This window comes from Salmo trutta, chromosome 33, assembly GCF_901001165.1.
Source record: "Salmo trutta chromosome 33, fSalTru1.1, whole genome shotgun sequence".
Classification (NCBI taxonomy): domain Eukaryota; kingdom Metazoa; phylum Chordata; class Actinopteri; order Salmoniformes; family Salmonidae; genus Salmo; species Salmo trutta.
This window is the reverse complement of record NC_042989.1, coordinates 9,980,352-10,001,877: the sequence shown is the minus strand read 5'-3', so window position 1 is coordinate 10,001,877 and position 21,526 is coordinate 9,980,352. Positions and strand designations below refer to the sequence as shown.

Here is a 21,526-nt window from a genome sequence, read left to right as displayed (position 1 = left end):
CAGGACCGAACTTTTGAGGGACCCCTGTGTAACCTACTAGGACCGATGGCTACAAACTGGTAATGATTAGTGAGGTAGGACCTGAACCAGTCCAGTACAGTGTCTGACAAGTCCAGGAGCTTCTCCATGCGGTCCAGCAGGGTGGCATGGCTGACCATGTCGAATGCACCACTGAGGATCAGCAGTAGGAGTATGCTGGCAGCCCCAGAGTCAGCATTCACGAGGAGGTCATTGGTGACTCTTACCAGGGCAGTCTCAGTGCTGTGTCTAGCTCTGAAACCCAACTGGTGACTTACAAAACTGGTGACTTACTCACTGGTGACTTACACTAGCTTGATGTTGATGCCGCTGGGAATGTTGATTGGATTGGACTCTGTAAATAGAACACATAGGCCAGTCACTGTAGCCTCTGTGGTAGTTCGCTAGCTAGCTAACGGTTAAAAAATTATTTTATCACAATATAGTCGGGCTAACCAAAAAAATGTTTTCTGTCAACAAAAGCAATTGTATAATCTCTAGGGAATCTACTTATCATATGTAACCGATGTGAAATGGCTAGTTAGTTAGCGGTGGTGCGCGTTAATAGCATTTCAATCGGGTGACGTCACTCGCTCTGTGACCTGAAGTAGTTGTTCCCCTTGCTCTGCAAGGGCCGTGGCTTTTGTGGAGCGATGGGTAATGATGCTTCGTGGGTGACTGTTGTTGATGTGTGCAGAGGGTCCCTGGTTCAAGCCCAGGTTGGGGCGAGGAGAGGGACGGAAGCTATACTGTTACATTGATGCTGTTGACCCGGATCACTGGTTGCTGTGGAAAAGGAGGAGGTCAAAAGGGGGGTGAGTGTAACCGATGTGAAATGGCTAGTTAGTTAGCGGTGGTGCGCGCTAATAGCGTTTCAATCGGGTGACGTCACTCGCTCTGCGATCTGAAGTAGTTGTTCCCCTTGATCTGCAAGGGCCGCGGCTTTTGTGGCGCGGTAAGTAGAGTTCCTAGAGTATACATATGCTTTTGGTGACAGGAACCTTTTTTTTGGTGAAGCCGACTATATTGTGGTATGGTTATTTTCCGTTGCCAACCACCAGAATACATAACAAACTGGTTATTAGGCTCTGCCAGTTTTGACGTCACTTTGCTTAACCAATATGGAGTAACCCTATGAAAGGAGCTATTTACCTAGCTATACACACAGGTATGTTTGATCATGTGGCTGATCTTGTCTCTCTGTAGTGAGCCTCCAGCCTGACATAGACCTTCTGGTCCAAACGTTGCATGCAATATGACAGCATGCAACAGTGCGAATATGAGTATTTATTTCCTTTCTATCTCTAGTGAGGCCTCTGCAACACTACCGTTCCCCTTCTCTACTCTATCTCCTGCTGCTACCTAGAGTCAAGGTCAAATTAAAAAGCCTGTTTGTATCTCTGATTCTCTCAATGGCCAGAGTTAAGAGATGCTCCGTAATGGATTGGACATAAAATAAGTGTTTTCCTCTCTAAACGCACATTAGAGACTGAGCTAGTCCCCAAACAAGAGGCCAGCCAGCCAGTCAGCAGCGAGCTCCAGCTGTGCCATCACCCGAGTCCCCATACCACCCAGACCAGCTCACACATCCCTCTCTCTCTCTCCCCCTCCCTATCTATTGAGGGCTCTCTCCTTCTTGCTTTTTCGTTCTCCCTCTCTTTCTTAATCTTTTTCTCTTTCACCCTGGACTGAAACTCAAGCAGAGGTGTTAAATTGATAGTTATTTTAATATGACTTAACGAGCAGAGCAGGCTTGACTGTATATAAACGTGAAAGCTTTAGCTAGCTACTTTCAGCCACTCTGCCCCTCCATCTATCCTCCCGCCTGCCTTCTCTCTCTCTCTCTTGTTCTTTCTCTGCCTGGCCAGTGTGCCCTGTGGATGGTTCCATTGGAGTCCAGCTAATTACTGTGGTTATCTAGGACTCCCCCACCGCTAGATTCTAATTTCAAATAGCCCATGGTGCTTGGTGGTAGACGCAGCACACAGGGCTGAAGCGCAGGCAGGCAGCACGCCACGTAGCAACGCATGGCCCTTTCCATTTCAGACACCTGCTCATTAATGTTGCCTCCAAAACCAATCAGCCCGACGCTACATAGGTAGGCCGGATCCTATGGAGCTCTCCTCGTGTGACACCGCTGATTTCTACAGCTCATTTTCAACAAAAACACCCAATGATCTACTTAACACACGAGGCGTCTAATGCATGGCGAATTGAACGGACGGATGGATGCTGAACGCAATCTGCCTGGGACCTGTGGGTAGGTTCGCACCGTAACAGTAACAGCCTTGTTGTGAGCTGATCTCTTGCCTTCTGTGAGGTCTCCTACAGGACCTAGACTTCTCTGTATCATTTGTGGAGGTGAGAGATATTCAAACAGTAGTTTCAGGCCAACAATTAGGCTTGGGAGCATTGGGGAGACGCTCAAAGAGAGACGTGAGTGTGTCTAGTAGACGCTGCAGACGGGTGGGGCCCAGCCGGCCCTGGTGCAGGTAAAGCCCTGACATGTAATTTAATATGTGGAGAGACGAGAGCACTGGGACTCTCATTATTGATCTGCAACACTGTTTGATTCACTGGAGTTAAGTTCCATGTTGCCATAACAACACTTGAAAGAGTAGATGGTAGTTGGTGTGCGTCTCCGTGCGTTTGTGTTTGGACATGGGCAGAGAGGAGGGGAGGGTGGTCGAAGTGGGATAGGAGGATTCTGCTCTTTCTCCTGCCCTGCTGGTCTGGATGACACTGAAAGAGGTGGAGGAAGGAACCCATCAGGAACATTATAGAGGGACTTGAAGGGCTTGTAACAGAGAAAGAGAGGATGAGAGAATGGAACTTTCTTGAGCAGGACATTTTAATATTAATTTGTGGGTGCTTATATTTGTCATATTTCACACATGTACAAGTGTGTATTAATACACGTGTGAATTGGAAATGTGTTTCTTGAACATCCCACCTCGGAGTGGGGTCACGGCCAAGGGTCCAGGGTTCCGGTCTTGAAGCACGGTTTCGACTGCTCCTACAGTCTTGCTTCGTTACTGCAGTTTAACTAACGCCCGGGCCAGAAAGACAATTTCCATAGACGGCCGCATAGAGAATTCAGATTTGAAAATTCCTAATAAGACATTTTAGTCATTACCTTTTGTGCACAAAACATCCATTGAATTGTTCAAAGAATTGTCGCTGAGGCCGATTTCCCCCCCCCCCCCCCCCATCACTCAGTCACAAGCTAGGTTTCCATCCAATTGGCGACAGATTTTCATGTGAATATTCTAAAATCCCCTCAAAAACATTATGCGCATTTTCCCACCAGAGATGTGTTTCCATCAAATTGACTTGTTGGGGATAAAAGGCTGTGTGTGATGATGTAGTGCACATACAAATACCTTTTGTGGTTAAATACCCATGTACTGAATAAAAAATACAAGTTAAATAGGTTTCTACTGAATGTTTTCTCACAAAAAACAAATTGCATTATATAGCTAGTGTGCCCACTGGTATTAGCCAACAACTCACAGATACAATGCAGGTATAGCCTACATGATGAGATTATTATGGACAAATGAGCAAAATTATGTTTATTTGTCAAACGGCAGTCAAGCATCGATGATCATGTCACCAGAATAAGACCCTCGATACATTTTGATAAGGAGCAGCAGGCTCATCGCCTTGCACTTTCAACACCCTGTGAAGTTCATCATAACTTATTTCATCTGTAGCTTCATAAACTGCATGCTTTCCCTACATGTCATCGTGTGACTCCAAGTTTACTTCGATAGTATGGTTATAATATCAATATTTGCGCGTAATAGCATTTCCACCAACATGTATTGCATAGTTAGTTTTACCAACACAAAAAGATCCCACGTTGTCTAGCGTATTTTATTTTATTTTCAGGCCTTTATCCGACACTTTACTCGCATAAAAGGGTTGGAATGAAACCTGGTTAAGATATTAATATTTTCTATTCATCCAATGTCTGCCATGTTTTTGGATGACTTTATGACATCGTCGCTGCTCGCGCTACTCCCTGTGCACACTGAGTAATAATGTGCATGTGAATTTGGGCCATATAAAGCAGACGCAACCCCGATGTAGACAGGCCAGGAATCAGTTTATGCGAACGTGAGTAGATTACGTTGAAAACAAAGCTCGGATATGTTGGACACAGTCTCTAGTTCTTTTATACCTCAGTGGTCACGGCCAGCGTCTGCATTATCAACGGCGACCCTGGAGCAATCCGTTACCTTCAGTTACTGGCCCAACGCTGAATACCCAGCTAGCAATGAGGAATCGGCCCAGGAGCGGCCCTCTTCCGGGGGGCCGGCACTGATTGATTGAATCGGTCGGACTCGGCCCAGGTACATCTGGCCGTTTCTGAATCCCCCCAGAAGCGGCCCGATGCAAATTTAAATAAATGTATACAAAATTACCAGATTTAGTCATTTTAAATATTACTATTATACATTTTACACATACAAATTATACCATCCACAAAGTTTTCGTAGGGGGGTAAACACTTCCGTGCGGCCTCGGGAGAGGTGAAGGTCAAGAGCCTTGCTTCCTCCGAAACACAACCCTGCCAAGCCGCACTGCTTCTTGACACAGTGCCCACTTAACCCGGAAGCCAGCCGCACCAATGTGTCGGAGGAAACACAGTACACCTGGCGACGGTGTCAACATGCATGTGCCCTGCCCGCCACAGGAGTCGCTAGAGCGCGATGGGACAAGGACACCCCGTCCGGCCAAACCCTCCCCTAACCCGGACGACACTGGGCCAATTGTGCGTCGCTTTGCACTGCGATTCAGTGTCTTAGACCGCTGCACCACTTGGGACGCCCCATCTGCAAAGTTTTTAATTCTGATAAATTGCCTTGCACAAAGTATCAAAATACTAAAATACTACTTAAACAGGAAAGACTCTTAAATAATTTAATTTAAATGTAAATTTTATTTTCTTTATCACAGAAACAATAAGAAAATATGGGGGAAAAAATGTAATAATTAAATTGTAATTATATAAAGCAGCCGGTGTAATCATCTGCCAGAGAGTATCCTCAAGCCCCGAACCCCAAGTAGTACATTTGGGCCAGATAACTCACACCAGAATTTGCCCGAGCTAAATCCCCGCATCCTGACCATAAGTAATACTGCTGAAGGCGGGTCAGACTCGGGCCACATGACGTCAGCCCGGAATCGGCACAGATCTACTGTGCAAGCTGGGTACTGTTGGCTTAACCAGTCATGTTCTATGCACAGTAGAATACATTGCACTTTCTATAATGTATGTATATGCCCCTCTGAATGAGAGCAGGTTTGATAAGAAAGAGAATGTCTTGTGTGGTCACTAAACAGGACTGGAAACTGAATCCACGCCGTCTTTTGACGTTAGAATAGAGACTCATAGATTGATCCAGTCAGATTGGTGAGATGGGAGAGAATACCTCCGTTTCAGACGGTACTCTGAGCCGGCCACCAGATGGCACACTTTCTCCCATCAACCAGCCAGTCACTTTATATGGCAAGGTTAGACAGTGGGAGAGGGGAAAGTTTGGGTAACAGACCTCGAACCAGTTCTTTGTGACCCACCCTGAACATATCCATGATCACATAGAATTACACAAATAATCCATATAGAATTACATATAAAATAGGCTATATATAGGGTTATAGGATCTACAGAATGCTCAAAGACCTGTGTATAATGCTGTATTTTGCCAAATATTAGGTAGGCTAATTGGGTTTTTGAAGGCTTCTTGTGTGTGTTTGTTTGTTTATTCCAAGACATCAGTAGCAGGCCTAAAATGATTTGACAGATAACCTTCTCCATATCAAATATAGGCTTCGTTGGCAGTTCATAAAATCTAGGCAGGAAATAGGGAATTGAAGCCCTTGAGATTGTGAATTTTGTAGTTTCCAAATATTTTGTTGTCAGCACTTCTGATGGAGTCCCATTATACCATATGCATAATTCAGAAATACAAATATCTTTGTTGACAAGAGCAAAGCATATCATTTACAAGTCTGTCTAGTTGGGCTAAATTCAGGCCTGGGAATTAGGAGATTAATTAATAAAGGATTGCCCCGACCGGCTCGTTGCTTTTTCATCAATAACACTGCGGTTGAACGCAGCCCTAGTGATTTTCACACCCAGGAGAGAGACAGGGCTATGAGAGAGAGAACACAGTGCTGCTAATGCAAAGGTTAGACTCTCAGAGCGAACAAGAAACATCCCCTTCAGAAATGATCATTTACATTTATTCATGTTGAATGAGAGGGGAAATGATAAATGAGGTCCAGACAACACACTACATTGGGTCACACTTTATTTGGATAGTCTGGATTGTCCATCTATACATGCTCTACAGATGATCAGACTATCAACACGCAATCTGTTGATAAGCAACTGCTTGCTAAGGTTACGGTTAGGTTTAAAATAAGGGTTAGGGTTAAGTTTAGGGTTTTGATAAGGGTTAGGGTTAGAGCTAGTAGATTGTTTGTTGAAATGTTACTGATAGTGTGTAGATGGTCTGTAGAGCATCTACAGGTAGACTATCCAAATAAAGTGTTACCATACATTGCTATCATTTTAGAATACAGTATATAAACATGCCTGTAATTCAACATGCACTAACGGTTGGTATTTCATATCCAATCCTGGTGAAATAGCATGTAACCCAGAGAATCTGACTCAATTTGTCTGCAATTCAGACAGAAACCAACCATCCATGTTCAGTATTAGTGATGTTTTAAAGTCTATTTGGTCTTTTACTCATAGAACGGCAAACAGGTTGAGTCAATATGCTGAGAGCTTTGGTGGCGGGCAGGCATGACAGACTCTCTGAGAGGGAGTGGGAGAGTGGAGGGTTTACTGGATAGTGAATGGGTATGGGGATGGAAGGAGGATGGAGGGATAGATGGATGGAGGGAGGGAGAGATGGATGGGGGGCTGGTGGTTTGGTCACTGACTGGTATGGTGGTGGCTAGACCCCGATACCCAGGGAGAATTCCTAAGCCTGCTGTTTCTTTTCTGGGCCATGCCTCTGAAAACTGGTAGCAGCTTATGTCCTATCTCTCTACCCCTCTCTATGCCCTATCCCCTGTCTTTTCTCTCTCTCTCTCTCTCTCTCTCTCTCTCTCTCTCTCTCGCTCTCTCTGTGAGTCTCTTTAGTCCTCTCTCCTCTCTCTCCGTCTTGCTCTCTCTCTACCCCTCTCGTCTCTCTCTTCACTCTCTCTCCCTCCTCTTTCTCTCTCTGTTAGCCCATTGAAAAAATGAGCATTTCCCTGTAGCTAGGCAATGGAGCAGCATTAGCATTTCATCCAGAAGAAGCACTGTGGGAACTTTGCAAAGTTTACTCATACAGCATGAAAGCATTGGTGGGGGGTTGGGCTTGCTACTCTAATTGTTAGCAAAAACTTCCATGGCACTGAAGTTTGCAATGGGCAGAGGGAAAGGGAGAATGCACTGCGGCAGTAAAGCACCAACATATTAGGGGACGTATTAGAGATGGTTTGCTTGATTTCGGATTGCTTTTAGGCTGAAGGATGATTTTAATGGCATTATGATGTAGTGATGTAATCTTGGCCCTCTTTCATTACTCCTGAAGAGAACTGTTAGCTGCTCTGAATGGCAAGGCAAACAACACGGTTGTCTCTTTTCCCTTTCATTTTGTTGGCCACGCTCCAAAACGCTGGACAGAACGGCCAGGCAAGGCCTCAGAGTGCGCAGCTAGCCAGTAACAGACAAACACCTGCCTAATATACTTCCCTGCACTTTCTGTACTCTCTCTCTCTCTCTCTCTCTCTCTCTCTCTCTCTCTCTCTCTCTCGCTCTCTCTCTCGCGCGCTCTCTCTCTCTCTCTCTCTCGCTCTCTCTCTCGCGCGCTCTCTCTCTCTCTCTCTCTCTCTCTCTCTCTCTCGCTCTCTCTCTCGCGCGCTCTCTCTCTCTCGATCTCTCTCTCGATCTCTCGCGCTCTCTCGCTCTCTCTCACGCTCTCGCTCTCTCACGCACTCTCGCTGGCGCTCTCTCGCGCTCTCTCGCTCTCTCTCACGCTCGCGCTCTCGCGCTCTCTCTCGCGCTCTCTTGCGCTCTCTCGCAAGCACTCTCACTCTCTCTCTCGCGCTCTCTCGCTCTCTCGCTCTGGCGCTCTCTCGCTCTCTTTCACGCTCTGGCGCTCTCGCGCTCTCTCGCTCTGGCGCTCTCTCTCGCTCTGCTCTGGCGCTCTCTCGCTCTCTCGCTCTGGCGCTCTCTCGCTCTCTCTCGCTCTCTCGCGCTCTCTCACGCTCGCTCTCTCTCGCTCTCTCTCGCGCTCTCTCGCTCTCTCGCGCTCTCTCTCGCGCTCTCGCTCGTGCGCTCTCGCGCGCTCTCTCACTCTCGCGCGCTCTCTCACGCTCTCTCGCTGTCTCTCTCTCTCTCTCTCTCTCTCTCTCTCTCCAGAGATGGAGCCCCTCCCCAATTCAATAACAAACAACATGTACAAACAAACCATGAAGCATACTGTAGAAACAGAGCTACAGCTTGACTTTTTCCTGTATATTTGAATATCAGCAAGTTTCCTAAGGTGCTGTCTGCTGCTGCTGTATTCACTGTTAGCCACCAAGTCAGTAGTGACATTGTAATCAGGGTGGGGACAGCCAGCCTTCCTTCCCCACCCTGAAGCTACTATAGGAAGATGATGGCTGGCTCATTACAAATAAGAGCGTAAACCTGCCGGTCTGTGTCTGAAATGACACCCTATTCCCTATATAGTGCACTTCTTGGTGTCCGGAATGGCACCCTATTACCTAAATAGTGCACTACTTTTGTCTAGAGCCATATGGACACTGGTCATAACATAGTGCATTACATAAGGATCAGGATGTAGTCCCAAGCAGACGTATCCTGTATACAGAGCACCACTACAGGGGTACGCCGATTCTGTTGCAAAACATTTATTGAACGGAAGCAAACAAAACGTGGCGGGACCTAACTGAATTTGTCCAATAGAAAGTTGTTTTAGTTGAAAAACATTCAGTTTTGCAACTGCTTGGACTAATGATTACACCCCAGGATTGATCTGCCAGCCAGATCCCCAGAAACACTATCTGTATGCATCTCATATGGCGCTTTATTCTCTATGTGGTACCATGGCCCATAGGGATTTGGTCAAATGTAGTGCTCTATATAGGGAATAGGGAGCCATTTGGGATGCACACTCTGTCTTCCACTTAAAGTAAGCTCCAGCCAACCTGACAGTCAGACACACACAGAAAAATGATACCAAGCCAGAGAATGAAGAAAACATTCCTTAATTAATGACAGATTACATTTCCATGCTTCAGAACACAGAAATTACACAAAGCTATGAGCCGATCCTAATTTCCAATGTAATTGTTGCATCATGTTGCGCCATCCTCATATAAACATTTCAACATTTTCATTGTTTTTCTTTATTTTATTTTTTTGGGGCGGGTTTTGGAAAAATACCCCCAAAAAACTGTGATGGGTTTTAACATTTTTAAAAACACATGGAAATATTAAATCACTTTTAAGCTCCCACAGAAAAGTGTCAGGGCTTGGAACTTGTAATACTCTAGGTGTATCGGGGTTGTGAGAGTTTCAGTTTGGAGGTGCGTTCTCTGCTCTGTGAAGTAGTTTCCCCAGCTCTGAGCCAGCATCGCAGTGTTGTAGAACTCCTCAGGGATGCCCTCTGTCTCACCTGCTGTTTGAGGAAATGTGTAGAAGCAGCTCTAGCAGTCCTTCAAAGACACTCACTCAGACTGAGGAGAAATATTGAATATAACACTACCAGGGTCAAGTAACAGCGTTGTAAAGAATTTTTGGGGGTCTTTTTCAACGCTGTTATATTAATCAGGATTTCATCTGGTCCTAGGGGGATGTTGGTGGTGCGTTTAGAAGGTTTTGTTCTGTCAGTCATCATAAAGGGAAAGCAGGCTTCAGTGATTCTGACTCTAACTGTTCTGTGTTAGCTCAAGATTCCTGTTGTATCAGGGGTTTCCATGCATGGATGGATGGTGTTAGACCTATTTCCCCTTTAGCTGAAGCATATTGCCTCCTAGAAGTATAGGTGCATGTACTCTATATAATCAGTAGATATATGACTATATGAGAAGTGCGCAGACATTACAAAAATGGCCACATAAAATACTTTATCTTTTCATTACTCCATGCTGTCACAATTCATAGTGATTTGTTTGCATCTTTGACAACTTATTCATTTTCAGCCACCTGACTTTTATAAGACACATTCAGTGGCTCGTTATAGAGCACTGTGACCCTCAGTGCTCGGCCTGTCAAATACCTTAGGCACAATCCCAGCATAGATGTCCACGGATGTCCTCTTCCCTTCCCAGACATTACAGCATCGTCTTCCCGTCCATAGAGTCCCTCCCCCCCAGCCGCCTCTTCTCCAACCCCCCTGCCTCCAGCCTGCTCCCTCCCTGCCAACAGCAGGCCTTTTTGTATAGGGGAATTCACTCTGGATTTCACTCTACAATTAATGTGAAAGCAGCATAATGCCTGCGTGACTCCCGGTGCCTAGTGGTGCGCCATTTATCATCACAGTTTTACATTGACCTTGACACCCACTTCATTAGAATAAAGATTGTCTACCATTTAGGTTACATTGTTCCTCTGCGCACAGAGCCCATGCAAATTCTGGCTGCCAGAGAGACGGCGAGAGAGGAGGGAGAGAGACAGGAAGGAGTGAGAGTGAGCGAGGAGAGGAAAGAGAGGAGCGGCCACTCTGTCAGAGGTCATCTGCATTAAATGATTGCAGCTATTTTCCAACTGCTTCTTTTCATTCGGTTCAATTCAGCCCCCCCCCCCCCGCAACTCTCTCTCTCTCTCTCTCTCTCTCTTTCTCACTCTCCTCCCCCATGGATGGACAGGGCTAAAAGGAGGAATTTAACTATTTTCAGTCAGCCGGGCTCCTAGCCGCTCCAAGGAAGGCTTTTTAATGATCTTTAAATAGGAACACTTAATTGTCTGCTAAGAAATGCTTGGTTAGGACTGAGACAGAGAGAGAAAAAGGAGGGAGGGATTTTTCTCCGCCCTCTCTCTCTCTCGTCCCCCCCCCCCCTCTCTCTCTCTCTCTCCATGGTCCTCCTCCACAAAATAAACTTTCTCTTGTATTCTGTTGACAAAGGAGTCACTTTTCTAGGGGCTGCTCTGTATCAGAGAGAGCTCCTCAGCCTGCGTAGGAGGCTGGTCTTTTTCAGGGAGGACGCAAGGCGTCTAGAAAGAGGACCAGAGAAAAAACGTCTCTCTTTCTTCCCTCCCTCCCTCCCTCCCTCCCTCCTTCGCTTCCATCATTCCATAGGGTCTAAATTAATCTCCATGATTCCCCCACATCAGTCACAATAAGACGGCCCCACTGGACGGAGAGGAGAGGAAAGCAGAGGAGAGAATAGGAGAGGGACTGTGAAGGGAAAACCTTTCACATGGATATATAAAATGTCTGCTCCATTGCAGCGCAGACCGCTGGTGATATAATTACAATTCAATTATTAATGAGTAATACTTAAAAAAGATTGTCTTATGATCTTCTATTAGTGGATTTGCAATTCATTTTAATATTTGTCATTTAATTTATATCATGGATAATGCAATAAAGGACCAATTAACAATGCATGGGCTATGTAATATGATTTCTCAGCTAATGCAAATGGAATAAGCTAGAAGAAAGAAACCCATTCAAAATCCTCAAATGTAATTTACTCGGCCAGTTCTGCCAATTTCAAATGACACTGCAGATTTTAATTTTTCCCCCCCATCTCCATCAAAGGTAACACATTTATACTGATCAGGCCAGTGTGATATTCATTTACATGGCAAATTGTGAAGCAAAGTTATTACAGTATACTGAGCAGTGTACTGCTCTTATGCAGTGTTTTACCGTGAATGATTATCTATTAAACTACACAGGTGGCAGTTTAACAACCCTCCCAGTGTGTTCTGCTGGCTGGTTTATAGTTTCCTGTAGGATATGTACTTGTGATTAAACAAACTGGGCTGCTTAGCGATGCCTACCACCCAGCCAAACACTCCTTCTTGGCCTTGTCACTGAGGCCCAGCCAGGCAGAGCCAAAGCTCCATAGCCATCCATGGTTTGGGTTTTTTTTCCTCACTCACTAAAACATTGTGGTCTTGGCTGATTGCATTGTTTCCTGTGTTTGTCTGGTAAAGAAAAATCTGGTAAAGAGGAGAGAAAAGAGGAGTGGAGCGGCGTGGGTTGGAGTTTGGAGGACCTCTCTCCCGCCCCTCCCCTCTCTCAGATTCCTCCACACTGCATGCAGCTGAGCTTAGGACCCAGGGCTGGGATAAAGACTGTCTTTGTTTGTCACTGAATGGCATTAGACATGGACTGCCTATGGGGTCGAGAGAGAGAGAGAGCGAGAGAGAGCGAGAGAGAGAGAGAGAGAGAGAGAGAGCGAGAGAGAGAGAGAGAGAGAGAGAGAGAGAGCGAGAGAGAGAGAGAGAGAGAGCGAGAGAGAGAGAGAGAGAGAGAGAGAGAGAGAGAGAGAGAGAGAGACTCCGTATCGTAGGGACAGGACCAACGATTATTCAACAATACACGTCCAACTGGGAGCAGTTGTTAAAAACAGAAGCAAAATCTTATTTTGACCCTGATCATAGAAAAATGAAAGGAGAAGCTATTGTAACCCCGTACATGTCCAGCAGCAAGTCTTTTTTTCTAACTTGAAACATTTTCTGTAAAAGACCCCGCTGTTCCTTTTTTCCAATCTGTGGGCTGACTGGGCACTTCTTTGTCTATTGATCCTCTTGTATTTCTCATTAGCACTTTGGAAATCTGTGTAATGCATCCTCTTTGGATGGAAGGAGGAAGGAGGGAAAGAGGGAAAGAGGGAGGCAGAAATGTCTTGAAACTGCATGTCTGCTCGTCTATTGTTATCACCACTGTCCACAGTTATGACAGGGCCAGAATTCCCTTGGTTCCTTGTGCCTATAGCATCCTACTCTTGACTCAATCTTTTCTCCAAATTCATGGTTCCCTGTATGATCATATTGTTTGTTCAATTTGTTTGCTCCTTTTAAAATGATTTTCTTTTACGATGTAAAGGTTTATTCTTCTCTTGTGTGTCTCATTAAATACAGAAAGATTCCACGCTAGATGAAATCTGGAACGGCCGGTGGAAATTCTCCTGGGTCTGTAGCTGACCCCAGAGTGACTGGGCACCTTGTTCTTAAACACTAAGCAGGGAAAAAAAGAAAAATGCTTGACTCACTGTGAGCTCAATGTGAGCCTTCTATACCAGTTGTAAAATGGCTTATTCTTCTGGTCACCATGGTGACAATTAACAGTGTTTCAAGGCCTTTTGTTCCAGACCCGTTTGAGCAGAATTTTTTCAACAGGGTGATTTTCAGAACACACACACACACACACACACACACAAAACAACTCAACAACTTAGTGCTTCCATTTTGCATAAACAGTCTAGAATTATATCTGAATCAAGGGTTTGATGTTTTCCTTTTTCTCTTTAAGTACACACTGAATATTTCTTACTGTTCTTTCATGGCTGGAGCTTGTCTATCTATCAGGGAGACAGAGCCCCTCTCTCATCAGCTGTAGAGGCTCTCTCTCTCTCTCTCTCTCTCTCTCTCTCTCTCTCTCTCTCTTCAATGGAGGATTTCTCTCTCCTCCCTCCTCTCCCCAGCCCCTGTCTTCCTCTCCTTTGACACTGTCAACAGCAAATTGTAGGTAGTGAGGATGCCCCCCACCCCAAATTGATGAAGTAATTATCATATTTGTCTGCTTTGTTTCCTTAAGGCTTTGTTGGTTAAAGAGAACACATTCCCCACTGAGGATTCTCTTGAGTCAATCTCTACCACCACAGCACACTATTTTATGAGTTAGAGGTGGCCCATTCCATTGCTAGGCTTTATAAGCATTGAGATTTACAAGCTTAGTATTTACAAGCACTGGAATGTGTGAATATTCTGTTTTATTAATGTCATCTTTATGATTTAATATGTGGTAATGTTTCACCTTTAAAAATATATACATTTAGATTGTATGATGATGTATATGCACAGTACACCTGTTATTAGTTGTTATTGTTGTACCAATAAACAGTATATTGGTATTATTCTGGCAGCTAGCTGCAGAGTCCATTGTACTTTGTTGGATGTTAACTGTGAGTTTTCATAGAGGCTGGTTTGTGGTGGCTGGCAGTAATGTGTTAACTATATAACTGTGTATAAATTCATTTAAATACGGAGGCATCCGACTCACTTCATGGAGTCTTACTTCTGTTGTCTCAACACGTTACAGACTCTGAACAAACTTTAATTTAATGGATAAGATGAATCTACAAAAATGCATTAAATGTTTTCATGTATGACTGCATTTCTGCTGACATTTCCAGTCTTTCGTACTCATTAATATGTGGAATGAATTAAAGTTATGATTGCTTGTTGATTTTCCTCATCTATTTTCATGTGACTCTTTTTTGGAGAGCACACAGTTCTTTTCCATTCCACCCCCCTACCCCCACTTCATTCCACCACGCCCCCTCTCTCTCTCTTTCTCTCAACCCCTCATAGACCCGTCACTCCAACTAAGTTAGACACTATTTTCTTCAAGCTCGTCTTCATCTAGCACCAAGTCATGAAAATGGGCTTCAATGTTGTGTTCAACACAAAACAAATTGAGTATATTTTCACATCATGACAGCAATTGCACAGGCGTACTATATTATATGTTTCAGAACTTCATCCTATGATCCTACCAGAGCTATTTCACAAAGTTAAGGTATGCAGATCCTTGGCTATTCTAGTTTAGACAGAGACTGGAGGCTATAACTCACCAGTGCGTTCAGTGTATTTGATCAAAGATCCTTCTCAGCATTAATCTCAAAGTTCTGGATCTCATGCATTTTAATCACTTATCTACTTTATTCTCCTGTAATGTTTTGACTTTCGATCAATGATGTGCCATTTTTAAACAAAAGAAGACTCTTAAAATCAATATTTGCTGTCAACAAATAAATTGGATCATTTCCTGATAGTTAGATGGTAACACATTTACTTTTACATGCGGCGCTATTAAAAATCTGAAAGGGATGAATGGCTTCAGAGGAAGTGTGATACCATCTCCATCAAAAAAAAAGCGACAATGAAAAATGGTTTCTGGACTGATGACAGTTAAAAAAAGGAAAAAACAGGAGCACATTTAAATATTTAAATGTGGCTGGGCTGTAATGATAAATGACAACCGAAAACTAGAATCAAGTAGCTATTGATGCAGAAAATGAAACGGGAGGGGAAAGAGAGAAATTAACCAAAAATATGTGAGATTGAAGAGTGTCAATTTCGTACTGTTACAGTAAGCTTTTCTTCAGCCGTTGAACTGAAAATGTCAGTTCCGAAAACATATTCCGTCTTAGAATATTCTAGTTTATGTACACTAAATATGAGTTCTGTGCAGTTGTAATGGTGTTGAAAGAATTTAGCTCGGATTTCCTTGTCTGAGTAAGATACCTTGTTGAGGGGGGAAATAAACAGACAGAGAGAGAGAGAGAGAGAGAGAGACACTCTCAGTTTATGGCACAAAATATCAGCACTATTTTAAATGTCTGTTTGCCTTTGTGTGCAGCAGGGGGGCTGCACTGCTGTGTTCACCAGTTTAATGAATGACATAGTCAGTGCTGGGGATTGTGAGCAACTCTACAATACACTATGTACTCCAATGTGTGCCAATTGTGTCTCAAATAGCAAATACCCTTTTCACAACGGACATCTTTTCCTGAAATGAACTAGCTCTTTCCAGGTACCGGTTTCTGTATGAATGGTGGAAATTAGGGCGGTTCAAATGTACTCTCACCCACGTCTCTGTGCGTGTATCTCCATGCTCCGCAGTGCACTAGATGCCATGCATGTAGTCAGTGCTGTGTATCTCTCCTCTACAGTATGTCCTGTAGTGTGCAGACAGTGTCCCTCAATGTCTCACCCATGTCTCTCTCTCATGTGTCTGTCCCCAGGGGAACAGTGTAGAGATGAGTATGTGGCACCCTAAGAAGACACACCTCCTGGGCTGGGCCGAGAGCCTGCGGAGGAGCGGAGCACAGCTCCCCCTGGACTTCGACGAGCGAGTCAATGCCATGACACAGAAGTGGGACGAGCTGCAGGTGAACACACACACACACACACCGTAACACTACTCCACCTTCTGTACTGTTAATACTCCGGATCCAGAAAAAGAGACAGAATGGGTCAACATGTTGATATGACCTTCTTGTGGGGAACTCATTATTATCTGCATAAATAAAACAGTTGTTCTGCTGTTTTTAGGTAAAAGCAAAAGGAACGCGCCCCAGGCCCCCACCCTGCCTGTCCCCCAGTCAGTCCCGTTCAGACTCCAGTGCACTAATGCGGGTCAATATCCCACCTGAGAGCCTGTCTGTGTCTCAAATGGCATCCTATTTCCTATATAGTGCAGAGCTCTGGTCAAAAGTAGTGCACTATATCGGGAATAGGGTCCCATTTGGGATGCTGGCCCTCTCTCGGTTAGCAGGGAACCCTGTGGAGATGGAGCTGGCTAGCAGCTCAATTGAAGTGAGTGAATCAGGATAAAGCCTTGCCGCTACGCCTCTGAAATGATGAACAGGCCTGGGGCTCCTTCTTCCACCCCCAAACCCTCTTATCTATGCAACACATGAACACTACACCAAATACAGTACAGTAGCTAGGTACCCTGCCTTGTCTACCCCCCACCATCCACCCCCACCGCCCTGCTTAGAGGGGGGCAGCTCAGCTATATCCCCATCTTGGATATCAGCCAGGGAAGCAGGAGATGGTATCGGATCGGAGATGCCTGCCTGCTCTAGTCTTGATGATCCTGTTAATGGTACGGTATGGCTGGCTTGTTGATCCTTATCGGACCGACTGGGGTTCAACTGTGCATTGCTCTTAGAGGCTAATTTTAGGTTAATCACTGTTCATCTAATCTCTGAACATGAGAAATATAATTGCTGGTCTCTCAATTACCAGGACGTATCCCTGTCCCAGTAGTACCCCAAGCAGCTTCTGCTCATATCCACGCTCTCGCTCTCCCTGGGATTGACATGGTCCGCATCCCAAATGGCACCCTATTCCCTATGTAGTGCATTACTTTTGACCAGGGGCCCATAGGGACTATGGACTTCATAGGAAATAAGGTGCCGTTAGGATGCAGACAAGCACAGATCTAACAACATAGAATTATCAAGATGCCAACAACTCAAACACACGTACCTGCTGGCATTTCTGTAATGTCTGAGTTCCAAGGCATATTTTCGCTATAACACATAGACCTAAAACAATGCGTACTGTCGCATAGAAGAAATGAGTGTGTGTGTGTGTGTGTGTGTGTGTGTGTGTGTGTGTGTGTGTGTGTGTGTGTGTGTGTGTGTGTGTGTGCGTGTGTGAATGGGTTGGTTTGAGCTAGATAAACATATGTATTCCTTTCCCAAGCTAAAGAGATGCTGTTTGGAAATTAAACAACAAACGAACACGTTTTCTTTTCCACCACAGCAATCAGCGCTGATTAAAGTTCTACTGAGATCCCAAATAAACGTGTGACGTTTGAACAGGATGCTCATGCATAAACAAAGTTCTGTTTAGCGAAGGAATATTTCTTTGGTCTGTGGTGAGTGGCATCGGGCAGAGAGCCGCTAGAATGAAATGGCAGTGGTGCGGGGAGTTTAATCTGCGAATTTCTGCTCCCTGCACTGCACATTACGCCGTCTCAATTGCATATTAAACAACCCTATCAAGTCAGGCATTGGCATCTGCTGTGCTGACACAAATTGTGAATTAAATGAAATTGATGTCCTCTGTCGTATATATTTATGAAGACAGACCATTCTCTGAAGTATTCTGCTTATGAAGAATTTATGATTGCAAACTGTTCCAGAACAAAATAAAGTGGCAATAAATTCCTTTTTTTGTATCCCTGACCCTCCAAGGGCATTTGGTTTCACCTCTCTCTCTCTGCAGCGCTCTGTTCATCACAGGGCAAAAACAATGGCTATATCTGGAGTTCATTGAGTGCTTTCAAATTATCGATATTCAAACGAGGAGAGGAGAGAGAGAGAGAGAGAGAGAGAGAGGGAAGAGAAAATGAAACCGAATGAGAGAGAGAATGTTCGGGAGGGATTCTTGTTAAGGGAGGGAACAAATACGAGGCTCTTTGCTGGGAGGTAGCCACTTCAGTAAGCCCAAAGGACACTTATGGAGTTGTGAGGTACAGATAATCAAAGTCGAACGCTATTGGAATCAATATTGAAAATCCCAATCAGTGGAATTGTTTAGGGATATGTGTGACTCATATCACCTCACTGACAATATCTTAAAGCTAGGTGTCCCCTCCTATTTTTCACTTCCTACTCCATCATTTCACATCACACCACTGTAGTATTAAGTGCTCATTTGTTTCTCACATTGACTCTAAAACATGCAAGTCAAACCCATCTAGTCATAGACTCTGGTCTGCCATTAACACGTTCTCTGACAGCCACACAGGTGTGGAGGCTAATAAAGAAGGAGCTATAATGGAGGATCAACACACACAGTGTTTAATTGATGCAGCCAGCCAGCGATCTAGCCCCAAAATGGCCACTTCATTGCTGACTCACTCACTCATAATCACATCTGTTTCCATTACAGCTTGCAAAACATCCACCAGCACACAGCACCAACACAAAGGACTGCCAATTAAACCAACCAGTGTGTGTATTAATTGGATAATGGAGTGTTTTGCCACTCTACAATTGGGCTCCTCTGCATACAGAGTTCAACCCCTGTGTGTGTGTGTGTGTGTGTGTGTGTGTGTGTGTGTGTGTGTGTGTGTGTGTGTGTGTGTGTGTGTGTGTGTGTGAGAGAGACTCTGGCTCCAAAAGTACCTATAGCGTAGCTCTCATTTCCCAGGCAGGTGGGAACTCACTCACATGGCAGTGCCTGTGTCCCAAATGGCACCCTATACCCTCCATAGTGCCCTACTTATGACCAGGGCACTGGTCAAAAGTAGTGCACTATGTAGGGAATAGGGTGCTATTTTGGTCATAGCCAGTGTCTGTCAGGCTGGGGCTATACACAGCGTGGTGCTGTTTGCTCCGTTATAGAAGGAGGGGGAAATTGCTCAGCAGAGTCCTATTTGGGAAATCGTTGGAGGGTATTTGTGCTTCTGATTGTTATCTACTCCTTTCTGTGTGATTCTCTGAGCGGCAACGCTGAATATACGGCAGTACTGAAAATACGTCCAGAATTAGCCGCCTTCATCTTTAGAACGTAGCAATAATCGTGGTATGATCAGCACTGTTTGTGACTTGTTGATAGTAACAACATCTGCACATTTATTTGCTTATTGAAATGGACAACTTCATGAGCTTTTTGCTAGAATGTCGCATTGCCAGGAGGGAAAGAAGTGTGAAACAGAGAGAGCTATCAGATCACAATAATGTTGCAGTATATTTCCCACCTGCTGTCAGTATATTGATACAACAGTACTCTGTAACTCTCTGAAATGATTGTACATACTGTCACAGTCTCTAACTCTCTTTCCTCCTCTCTTCTTGGTCTCCTCAGAAGATCCTGGGGGAGTCTGTGGGGAGCACCAGCCCATCCCAGGACCCTCGCTCTGCCCTGTCCCCTCATACCAGCAGCCTGCTGGGCCGGCTGGAGGGCAAGATCAAGGATCTGAAGGTGTGGCTGAGAGACACAGAGCTGTTCATCTTCAACTCCTGTCTGAGGCAGGAAGAAGAGCAGGACCTGCAGGCCTCCACCCAGCTGCAGCACTTCAAGGTAGAGACTGAGCACTGCACACACAACACACACACACACACACCCACACACACACACACACACACACACACACACACACACACACACACACACACACATCCAGAGTAGATGAAGGCCCCCTGGGCAGAACACTGTCATAACACTACTACTGATCTGGGTCTAACTTTCACCTGGTCTGGGCTGTAGGGACAGCTCCTTTAGAAAGACACTGACTACTACGGCAGGGGTCTTCAACCTTTTCTTTCCCAGGGACCCCAAGCAAACCGGCGACCCAGGGACACCCATCATGCGTCAGCCCAAAACATTTGTCCTCGTCTTGTCATCAGGTGAATGATAAGGGCAATGCGGAGTAATCAGCATTTTAAAATGAATTTGGTAGATGGTGTTTCATTATTTTGCCCTCCCCACATTATACTGGGGTATAAGTATAAGCGCTAACATAGCTAACTATTAGCTAGAAAGGTACTGCATCTCCGAACGATATGTTGACTAATACAGCTGTTGAGCTGGTTAAACAAAGGTTAACCATGTGTTGGTGTGACCGGTGGAGATGACCGAAGGGTCAGGGTTGGTCTTGATCTTTTCTTCTCTGATAATGACAGGAAAAAATTCCAGGAACAAATGCTGTGCCGCCCTTTATACGCCAACTTCTCTGCAAAGTTCAAAGGAACAACGAAAGGGGACATGAGTAGCCATGCCAGCCCAATGACGACATGCACAGAGAAAAGCGCAGTAACTAGCTAGCATGTAAAGCATTCACAAATCAACAGATAAAAAGTTAATAGATGACTGATGTGCATATATATCACAATAGAATGGTGGGAGACCAATATAATACACTGTCAATGACCATATAAACTCATTGAGAAGTGTTTTAACGTATTGATAATGATAATGATTTTCATGGGACAATTTTACAGTAACCTACCACTTCCACAGGGATACAGTAGAAAGGGAAGAGGTAAGGGGGGGCATGGGATGTTTATGAGGGAGAACAGAGATGGAGAAGACGTGTGCGCCATTTAAAAGGGCACTCACAACAACAAAAAGAATGTAGACTAATATCAGGCATGGGAACTATTCTGATTTTGCGTAATTATATTACATGAAATTCAACGCTTATTACATTGGCAAAAAAACTTATGTCCAAGTCAAGAAAGCTTACCAGCAGCCAGCGGCACTTGCCGCGATGGGTACTCGCGGGTGCTTTTTCAAAGACTATGTCAGATACTCCAGTGAGTGTAATTGGCTCGAATGAGTGTAAATTGCTCAATATTAGGAGTTGAGAAATAAAGTTGAAATCGTTAGAAGATATTTTCCTCTTTTCTACCACTTCTGTTTAAAATACAGTGCATTCGGAAAATATTCATATGCATTGACTTTTTCCACATTTTGTTAATTTACAGCCTTATTCTAAAATGGATAAAAAATGTAATAAAAAAAACGTCATCAATCTACATAAAATACCCCATAATGACAAAGCTAAATCAGGTTATTAAATATTTTTGCAAATCTTTAAAAAAAAAATTAAATAACACATTTTCATACAGTACCAGTCAAAACTTTGGACACACCTACTCATTCAAGGGTTTTTCTTTATTTTTACTATTTTCTACATTGTAGAAAGACATCAAACCAATGAAATAACACGAATCATGTACAGTGGGGAAAAAAGTATTTGATCCCCTGCTGATTTTGTACGTTTGC

General features: G+C 44.4%; 1 protein-coding gene across 1 annotated transcript in view; it reads left to right on the top strand.

The window, feature by feature from the left end:
- akap6 (A kinase (PRKA) anchor protein 6) overlaps window positions 1-21,526 on the top strand; it is a gene marked incomplete in the record, with an annotated part of 168,943 nt that overhangs the window by 104,970 nt on the left and 42,447 nt on the right. Inside the window, 2 exon segments of the mRNA XM_029729740.1 lie at window positions 16,021-16,167; window positions 19,604-19,819. Coding sequence (XP_029585600.1) covers window positions 16,021-16,167; window positions 19,604-19,819 — 363 coding nt within the window.